The sequence below is a fragment of the Anas platyrhynchos genome, chromosome 12, assembly GCF_047663525.1.
Source record: "Anas platyrhynchos isolate ZD024472 breed Pekin duck chromosome 12, IASCAAS_PekinDuck_T2T, whole genome shotgun sequence".
Taxonomy (NCBI): Eukaryota; Metazoa; Chordata; class Aves; order Anseriformes; family Anatidae; genus Anas; species Anas platyrhynchos.
Window position 1 is genome coordinate 127,337 of NC_092598.1, and position 9,674 is coordinate 137,010.

The window sequence follows — 9,674 nt, forward strand, 5'->3', positions numbered from 1 at the left end:
TTGAACATCTAGTGCATAATTGTGTCATCAAATTATTTACATATACTTTTCAGGTGGAGTTATGCTAGGCCTCCCTTATGATCGGGTCCCTCAAGCCTCCTCGGTCACTACTCACTTTACGGAACCACACAGCTAATTGCCAAGCTTACAAAGTACAAATGAACAGTGGAAGGTATAAGCTCACACAGCTTCTGTGAAACAAACAAGCAAACAACAACAACAACAACAACAAAAAAACACGTGTTTTTCATTAAGCTACTGCAAGTCTTTTGCCCCGTCAAAATGGTGATTAAAGGACCATGGTTAGTATCACTGAATGGTTGGGGTTGGAAGGGACTTCGGGACATCTTCTGGTCAAACTCCTGCTCAAGCAGGGACACTCAGAACAGGCTGCCCAGGACTATGTCCAGGATGAATATGAACCAAGGGCTGAAAGGGAGCACAACAGCAGCTGGACTTCCTGTCCATTACTGCAACTTCAGATACCTTCTCAGTGACCAGATCCGTTAGCAAGCACCTTCTCATTCGCTCATGAGACCAGAATGAACAGAAGTGGCAATGATGCTGCAAGAAGTAGAAAATCTGATTGATAAGGACATCAAGTTGCCTCACACTATTCATGTCTCTGCAAAGTTTGAAATATCACAATAGTTGGTATCACAATATACACTTTTATACATAAAGATGCTGCTAGGCATAAATTATTTTAATAACAGTTACAATGGTATTAACAGAGCACTTTTCAGACCTAAAATGGTACCAAAATATGGAGAAGGGAAGAAATAATTTGTGCAGAGGATGATCATTTAACTCATGCTTTTAAGGACTTATCACATGAGGGATTTGTCACATGAGACAAGTAATATTGTAATCAAGCAAACATCTTTGCAGTCTGGGAACAGCATTACTGTTGAGTGAACTTCCTTTAAGTACAGAATTCAACCTGAAAATGAACAAAAATTAACTTTAGAGTTAAAAAAAAAAAAAAAAAGAAAAAAAATCCTCCTATTACATTATACTAAAGACAGAAAGAGAGCAGTGCATATGGGCTCTCTGACCTGGGGCAAAAGACTGGCATGAAAGACTCTCTCAGAACAAAAAGATCTGGGTTTGTTGCAGGAAAACTGAAAATTTGGGCTAGAATAAAGCAAAGAACTGAAAACAGCTGAGGGAAGAATGACAAGTACCTGCTCCCACAAAATGAGTTCTGAGCAACTGAATCATAGCTGTCTTTGCCAAAGTCTTCCCCAGCCATTTTGTGTCTAAGAACATTTCAAGCACACTTGCTTTTAAAACAGCTTGTATTTATGAAGTATTTTTTTAAAGCCAAAGTCTTTATAGATTACAAAGAAATAAGTTTAACTTCCACAAAATGCAAAAATACAAATTTGAATGAATATCCAATGATGTATTATATCCTGTGGCTTTTAATAGCAGAAAATTATTTTGTCCCGTATGACTGTCATACACTAAATGCTGACTTTCAGACCAAACATTAGAGTTGAATGTACCTAAGATTTATGTACTTATAATTCACCACGGTACACCTCAGAACTGACTGTGAAAACGATCATACTAGTAAGTGTCATGCCTTTTATAGAATTAATAGGAAAATGTTTGTGCATGGCTTGATAAACAGAGCAAAGATCACTTGGAGGTCTATGTTTTATGGAGGTGGTACTCATTACATACTTCAGATGTAAGACGTTACACCGATATGTATAAGAGAAAACAAACCAAAACAAAATCACCACCACCAGAATTGCTTCTGTGAAACAATTTTGCTGCTCAAAACAGTGAAAATGCATGAACATTACAAAACAGATCCGAGAACAAAGCACAACATTACAGTAATTCTTCCTATAAATCACACGGCTGACAAAATGTTGCTTAACAATGGTATTCCGTAACTGGAAATGGAACATCTTCACAAGACAAAAGCTTGCTGTATTGTCAACAGTGTGTGGTAAAAAATAACAATAATAATAATAATAATAATTTAAAAAGCTTAGAGGGTGCCTTCTATAACCACTAGTACTTCAAAAAGAGTTAAAAGTATTTCCAATAGTTGTTGATTGCTAAATCATTGAATGGATTGCCTGTTTGATTATTTTAACCTAACAGTGAAAGTACAACAACAGAAATAATTAAACTACATTAAAGGAACCATAATCAGATGTTTTAAATTCTGACATTGTATTATCATTTTAGCTGACGGTGCTATTTCTGCTTTTGAAAACAGAGTTTCTTTTACAATTTAGTGGTCAAAGACATGGAAGAGTCACTCCCAGGTAACCATCAAGCCTAAATACTTCATAACGTAATGTAATACTTCATAATGTAATGGAACAGACCACAGATTTCATGATATAACTATAAAAGTTTTATATATGTGTGTGTGTATATATATATATATGTATATATGTATATAAGGTGTCAGGATTTGATATTATTTTTTTTTTGGCCAAAACGGTTTTGAGTTAAATAAAGTTGTACACCCTGAACAAACGGCAGCGTCAAGGCATAGCCCTACAACACCTATTTTTCCATGCTGAGGATCACAAGGTGTCTTCAGCTACTAGAAAACAAGACTGCGACTGAGCAGACCTCGTGTCTTCAGATCTGCGTTGGGAATACCGACTGTTTCTAAGGATGGCAAAACGAGGGCCGTGGGGACACCTGCGGTGACCGATCGTTCCCCCGCCGCGGGCTTTGCCAGCACCAGGGCGGCGGCGGCCCGGAGCGGCCGGGGACGCGAGGGCAGAGGCGCGCTGCGCAGAGCCCCACGGAAGCAACCGTTCCAGGTAAGAAACTATGACAAGGTCGTTCCTCCTACACGCCGCTTTCACCTACACACAGAGGCTGGGCACTTCAGAGAAGTGGGAAGGGACTTCCCGGAACGGCAGGAAATGCTCTCCACAGCACCTGATTTAACAGTCTAATTCCGGCAAAAACACCTTGACTCGGATCAGCCATATTCTCTAGGGAAGTAAAGGACAGGATGGGGAAAAAAAAATAATAAAAAAAGCACATTTTCAGCAGCGTCCCCTTGACCGCAACCGACCGCACCGCGGCACCGCGCGGAGCCCCGCCGCCAAGCCACCGGCCGCCCGGTCCTGCAGCGCGAGCGGCTGAAAGAGAGCGCTCCGCTTCGCCGGGCCGCGGGCGCTGCCGGCGGACGGCGAGGAGGGGCCCGTCCTCGCCGCGGACCCCCCGCCCGCCCGGCTCGCCGGCCGCGGCAGGGGCCCTGCGGAACGCCCCCCGCCCCCGCCGGCCCGGCCGTACCTCCCCGCCGCCTCCCGGCACCGCGAGCATCCGCGCTCCCCACGGAGACAATGGGCCGCTTTCAGACGTGGCCAAGGCGCCGCGGCAGCGGGAGGAGCCCGGGAAGGCGCCGATCCGCCCCGCGCTGGAGCATCCCCGGCAGGGACCCGCCTGACAGGGGCCGCCCGCCCCGCCCCCGGCCGCCCAAGCGGGACCGGCGCGGCAGGGGTGCAGCGGGCCGGGCACGGCCCCGCTGCCCGTAGCCGTCCGCTCGCAGGGTCCGGGAAGCCCCACCGGAGCCGCTCCGCTGCCGCGCTGCCAGCCCGGGCCGTGTCCCCGCACCCCCCACGGCGCTCTCGAGGCGCCCGGGCCCGCCGGGTTCGACGCCCGCAGCCCAGCCGCGGTGCCGTTAGCGGCCTGGCGCGAGCCCTGCACGGGAGCCGGGTTGTGCCACCCGCCGCAGGCCGCTCGGCTCCTTAAACGAGCGCGGAGGCGTTTTCAATCTGGCAGCGCCCCTGAGGCATGCTCTTAATACTCGCCCCCCCAGACATTTCCAAACCCGCTTTTATCTTTTATTGTGAGATTTTTAACCCACTACTTATTTTTTCTCCTAGCGAGACACTTCCAGAAAGCAAACTTATTTTAGCATGCCTCTCAGTCCGTCCTCAGTGAACGAGGTTCAGATTGCTCTCTGACAAGTGCATACACGGTAGTTCTGTGCAGTAGCATGGTGTTGGACTGCAGTGGAATTTTTATTTACTGCTGCTTAGCAAGCTAAAGGAAAAGGTCTTACAGCCAGCCTTCCAAGAAAAGGAGTCTCAATCCTAGCTGTTATGGATCCACATGCAGGTATATTTTTTCTTGTACTCTCCTGTGGTAGCCATATAATCTCATCAAAAACAAAGGATTACCTGTTTTGGGGGGGGTTGTTTAACTGTCCAAAGTTAACCATTTCAGTCCGAAAGCAATGTTCCCACAGAGATGCATGAATGAACATATTTTAAAAAGGAAAAATTACATAATGTCATAGCAACATAGAGCAAGAAGAGAACGTACTCAGAACATACGTACCAAGTTCTATCTTTCAAAGTAGAAAGTGTGTACAGATAATAAAATCAGGTACTAATTTTTGAACTGGGTTTCTTTAAAGTTTTCTCAGGCATCTCCTCAGGACTGATGCTGTTTGCAGGACAACACTGGAGACAACGGCAGAACTGATGATATTGGAGTTGTAGTGAACACCTGATTCTGGAACACAAACATTTTAATCCTACCGAAGACCCAGAGAAAGATAAGGAGAATGCTGACATATTGGATCCAGGCAAATTTAATGATTTCCCAAAATCCTGGCTGATATTTAAAGAGAGTCAAGGAGTGTTAATGGAGAAACTTCTGATACAACCACTGCAGTAACTAAACAAGAGAATCAGAGGTGGAAAGGCACCAAATTGGTTAGACATCAGTTTGCGTGGCAACTGCAAAGCCGCTGAGTCACAGAAATCTCAAAAAGCATTTTACCACAGAAATGCTGTGCAAAATACCTATCCTAGAAGATGTTCAAATCAATTCTGTGCAAAATTTCTATTTTGTCCCTGCTTCACCAAAAAGCAGATATTGGTAATACTCAGGCAGGTAAATAAACCTTGTGAGAGATGTGCTATATACATTTTCTTCAAAACACGGGCCAGTGCTTGCCTGAGAAACCGAGTAAAGAACATAAATCATTCTTTTGGAGCAAAAAGTTTTCAGGACTGTCTGTATAGGTAACAGATTTGCCACATCCACTTCAGGGGTTATTATTGGCTGAACCTACCTTGTATACAGATTTCTGATTTGCTTTAGGTCAGAAAGTGTAGTATCGTGCTTTGCCAGTAGCAAACATTACTTCTCTTCTGTATCCACAACAAAGTGGGACTGCAGGACCAAAGCAAGGCTTACTAATGAGATTCACTATGAATTGCTCAGAAACCACCTTAAAAGGTCATTTTAGTAAGGGTGAAGAGCAGCAGGGGTTCCCAGTAAAGACAGAAAACAGTTATGTAAGCAGAACCATCTGGAAGTTGCACACACGGAGTTACGGGTAAACAAGTATTCAGCTAACGCTGCAACTACAGCATATGCTAAGCAAACAAAGGAAAAGTTTAGCAAGAAGTCTAGGAGAAAGCAGTGTTAATTTGGCCTGTATATGAAGGCTCGAATAATGCTATCCAATTATGTTTCAGTTAATGCAGTTTTCTAAGGATATAGGATAACTTCCTCTGGGTAATGAATAGTAGCATTAATGATGAATGGTGTATCTGCTGCTCTTCCAGTCATCCAAACAGGGTTGGGGTCTGAAAAAACTGTCGTCACTAAAATGGGGAAAGAAAACATCCAAGTTAATGGGGTTTTCAGTCTTAACACAGAATTTAAATCCTCTAAGAGCAACTACCAATATGCTAACTACTGCTATGCTGCAATTAGCAGCTGTACAGTCAGGCTTACCATTTCTATCTCGATATGCTGCAATGATGTTTGTTAGATCATAGTCAGCTGCAAAAGGACTTGTGCCATTGACCACAGACACCTGTTGCCACAAGGAGATATTTACGTTACTTGTCCACTCTTCAAGAAAGTAATCCTACTGAGTTTGTTAAGCAAAGTAACCGTGTCTTGAAAGGAAAGCACACAGATGTCACACTAAACATCTTGGCAAAAGATTCTCTTCTACCCTTCAGCCCTACAAATAAATGTTTAAGAGTTCAGAAGTTCTATGGTCCACTCTGTGCAAACATAGAATCATAGAATATCCTGAGCTGGAAGGGATCCACAAAGATCATCAAGTCCAACTCAAGTCCATCAAGTCCCCAGAGGACCACCCAAAAAATCAGACCAAGTGTCTGAGCATTGTCCAAATGCTTCTTGAACTGAGGCAGGCTTGGTTCTGTTACACATTCCCTGGGGAGCCTGTTCCCGTGCCTGACCATCCCCTCAGTAAAGAACCTTTTCCTGATACCCAGCCTGAACTGCCCCCCCGTTGCAGCTTCAAGCCATTTCCTTGGGTCCCTCGGGTATGAATAACTAGAGTGTCACCTATGGTGCTAGTAAGGGAGGAAATTAATGGAGAAAAGACAAAATAATAATAATAATAATAATAATAATAATAATAAAGAAGTCCTCACATTGTATCTGGTATCCAGTCCACAGTGGTTAAGCAATTGCCTCTGGTTCAGTTTCAGGTCTCCATTCATATAGAGCTGAGATCCTGGTACAGGAGAAAAAAACTGAAGGAAAGCCATGCTCTGCATCACAAGTGTTGACATTCTCTGAAACAGTGAACATGAGAAAAGAAAAATCAGGAAAAGCAAATAAAACTACAGTTTTCTAACTCTTTGTATCTATAAATTTTCTGCATAGATTTTATTTTATTGATGCCCAGGTTTCAGATCATCACATTATTCTAAAGAAGGGAGGACCAAGTGAGAAATATGAAAATAAACTAGCATAGTTCTTGATTAACTAACTTTGTTTGATTTTAAAAGTTCCATACATAATTCAGCAGAGTCCAACAGTTTGTGGCTAATAACAAAAAAAAAAAAAAAAAAAAGACTTTCCATAACATGTTAAAAGCAGCCAGATAATTAAACACATTCATTGAAAGTAAACTTTAAAATATTCAGACATCAAAACCAATACCCTGCAATAAGGGCTTGATAAGGAAATTCCTCTGCCCTCATCAGCCATTCAATCTGAAAGAAAATTTTCAAATTTACTGTAAAACAAAGGCATTGTGACTACTGGAACTTTCCATATGATATTAATGACTAAACTAATACTTCAGCACATAAATTTAGGACTGTAAAGGCTTCTACTCTGGATCTCAGGGGTTTAAGATTATTAATTTTTTTAGCTCAGCTGAAAGTTTAGTTTAGCTAAACTTGTCTACCTGCAGCCAGCAAGAGTCTCTCAGACAAGCTAAACCTAATCTCTCTAGTAAAAGTTCCTCATCTGTTTGGCTACATCAAACTCTATTCTATACATTATTGCTGCCTTTGGATGCATCCGTGGCTTCTCTGTGCAGCGGTTTTATCCACTCTTCTAGCTATTAATCCCGCTAACACTTGAGAGAGAGACAATGGCAGCAGAAGCGTTCTTGTCTCCCTGAGACACATTCTTGTCCCCTCTCAGCTATGAGGTATGGATGATCCTGGCAAATTATTATCATTGTTTCAAAAGCTCTTAAACAAACAAAACCTATGGAGTTTCAGGATGCTGCAGCAGCCTGTCCCTCCAACCTCTACTACTGTAGATCTATCCTCTATGCTGCACTACAACCCAATAGGAGGACGTACAGCTTCAAAAACAACAACAAAAAATAACCACAGAACAACAACAAAACACACACCAACCACCATACCAATGGAACAAACCGAAACTAGGAATGACCCAGAAGAGAAGGAAATCAAATATATTAGCAAAATAAATCTTTTGAATAGGAATTTCAAATGCATAAAGATTCTTTCTTGCTTTGCATAACCACTGCTGGAATATTATATTGGGCCTATATGTCACAATGAATAAAATGAAAAATGCTCACATAAAGTTGGTAGGAAAAGATTAGAATCAGCTGAACACCAACTACATGCTCGGTAGATTGTAGTGGAAGCTCCAGTTTAAAATGCAACTGATCCATTTTGCCATCTTGATTTTTGTCTTCCTCCCTAGTCTAAAAGAAGCAGTAAAAATGGTTTTGCTTGTTTGCTTAAGAACTTCCTGTTAAAAAGAAATACAAAGAATAGTTATTGTCTAGGAGATCTCCGCACCTGCAACATATTCATAAAAAGGAATCAAATGATTCCATCGGAAAAACAATAAAAAGCTACTTTAAAGACATGAGACTAGAGACAAGCAAGAAACCTAAATTTTGTTTGTAACGCTATGCCCTGGGTGCTCCCCAGGGAGGGAAAGTTCATCAGGCCCTATAAGAACTCTTCTGCCCTATGCCATTACAGCAATCTTCCCTGTATACTGGCATTGGTACACATGATGGATCTTCTGCCACATCTTGCACGAATGCACAGCTTCTGCCCTTGCAGCCTGCTTCTTATCAGCTTCTGCGTGCCTTGTACAATCCCTGGCTGGGAGCCAAAACTTGCTATGCTTCTGTGCGACAAATGCACAGTTCTTCAGCTATCTGCAAACATAACAGGGAGGCATAACAGAGCTTTCACAGATAAGTAACTGCTACTGTTGAATCCCAGAAGGAACATTTGCTTGCAGAGTAGGGACTTCAGGCTTTTGAAAGCACATACCTGCATTAAAAACCACGGGTTACCAGTGAACCCCTGCAAGCTTCTGAGTGCTATAAATCATACAGGGAGGGAAAAAAGAAAAAAGGAAAAAGACAAAAGAAAAAAAGAAAAGAAAAAAGAGCTCATAGAATCATAGAATATCCTGAGTTGGAAGGGACCCTTAAGGATCATCAAGTCCAACTCTTGACACCGCACAGGTCTACCCAAAAGTTCAGACCACGTGACTAAGTGCACAGTCCAAAAAACAAGAAAAGAAAAAAGAGCTGATTAAAAACTACCCGTCCCAAGAGACGTGAGGTGCAAAGCACGAGGCTGCCGCTGCTCCTCGAAGGCAGCGGTGCGCGCCCGCCCACTCGCTCACAGGCACCACCAACGCGACCCGCGTCCCCGCCAGCACCGCCCGGTACGCCTACCGACAGCAACGGGACTCGCAATCTGTCCTCCTGGAGCCGGTTGAACGCTGGGAACGTGCTCCACGCCAAGAAGCTGCCCGGGCCGGGCCCAGTGGTGGCCACGAAAAGCACCTCGTACCGGAACCGCACAGTGGGCTGCTCACGGTACGCGCCCTGCTTCAGCCAGAAACCTGCGGGCAGACACAGCGCGGGGCCTCAGCGCCGGGCCGGGCCGGGCCGCGCGGGGCCGAGCGGCGCTCACCGTGGCTGCGGTAGGCCACTAGCAGCGGCGGCACGTAGGTGAACACGGCGATGAGCAGCAGCGCTAGCGCAGCGGCGGAGCAGAGCCCGGCCCGGTAGCGAGTGTAGAACGCGGGGTGCGAGAACAGCTCCACGCCCGCCATCGGGCGCCCGCCCGCAGCCCTCGCCCTCACCGCGGCAACGGCGAGGCGCCGGACTGACGGGACGCCGCGCCTATCAGCGCGCCGGGGCGCCGAGGAGGAAAGGGGGCAGCAGCCAATGAGCACTGGGCTCGCGCGCTCCGGGACGGCTCGTTGCAGCCGGCGACAGGAGCGGGACGCAGGCGCGGGCGCTTGCCACGGCACCGGGACCCCCGGGACCCCCGGGACGCGACCTCCAGCGCCCCGAGAACGCCTCCGCGGGGCCAGGCGCGGCCTCGCGCCCGCCGCGGAACTCGGCGTTCAGACTGCTCCGGCCGCCGGCGCCG

General features: G+C 45.3%; 1 protein-coding gene and 1 long non-coding RNA gene across 7 annotated transcripts; one reads left to right on the top strand and one right to left on the bottom strand.

Moving 5' to 3' along the window:
* Positions 1–801: 801 nt before the first annotated feature.
* Positions 802–9,498, bottom strand: TMEM231 (transmembrane protein 231). Of its 6 annotated transcripts, none has more exons than XR_011812266.1 (9): positions 9,210–9,498; positions 8,969–9,138; positions 7,841–7,969; positions 6,426–6,569; positions 5,749–5,830; positions 5,510–5,615; positions 4,336–4,620; positions 2,926–2,981; positions 802–943 (listed from the first exon to the last, which is right to left on the bottom strand). XR_011812266.1 is itself a non-coding variant. In XM_072043864.1 (7 exons), the coding sequence occupies exons 1-7, from the start codon at positions 9,349–9,351 to the stop codon at positions 4,380–4,382; spliced, it is 1,014 nt and encodes a 337-aa protein (XP_071899965.1). In that variant the 5' UTR covers positions 9,352–9,498; the 3' UTR covers positions 4,329–4,379. The 6 variants fall into 6 exon arrangements, 3 of the variants coding, with proteins under 3 accessions (XP_071899965.1, XP_071899966.1, XP_027321967.3); XR_011812265.1 differs by having other exon boundaries at positions 2,850–2,981; XR_011812267.1 differs by having other exon boundaries at positions 2,850–2,981; positions 4,336–4,616; positions 5,505–5,615.
* Positions 3,975–4,926, top strand: LOC140003493 (uncharacterized). Its single transcript, XR_011812281.1, has 2 exons — positions 3,975–4,113; positions 4,415–4,926. It is a non-coding gene; the product is annotated as an uncharacterized lncRNA (long non-coding RNA).
* Positions 9,499–9,674: the final 176 nt, after the last annotated feature.

Coding starts and splice junctions, on each gene's coding strand:
- TMEM231 (XM_072043864.1), bottom strand. CDS start 9,351: ATGGCGGGCGTGGAGCTGTTCTCGCACCCCGCGTTCTACACTCGCTAC. Junction 7,970..8,968: donor TGCGAGTCCCGTTGCTGTCG/GTAGGCGTACCG, acceptor TGCTTCTTTTAG/ACTAGGGAGGAAGACAAAAA. Junction 5,616..5,748: donor AGCATATCGAGATAGAAATG/GTAAGCCTGACT, acceptor TCCCCATTTTAG/TGACGACAGTTTTTTCAGAC.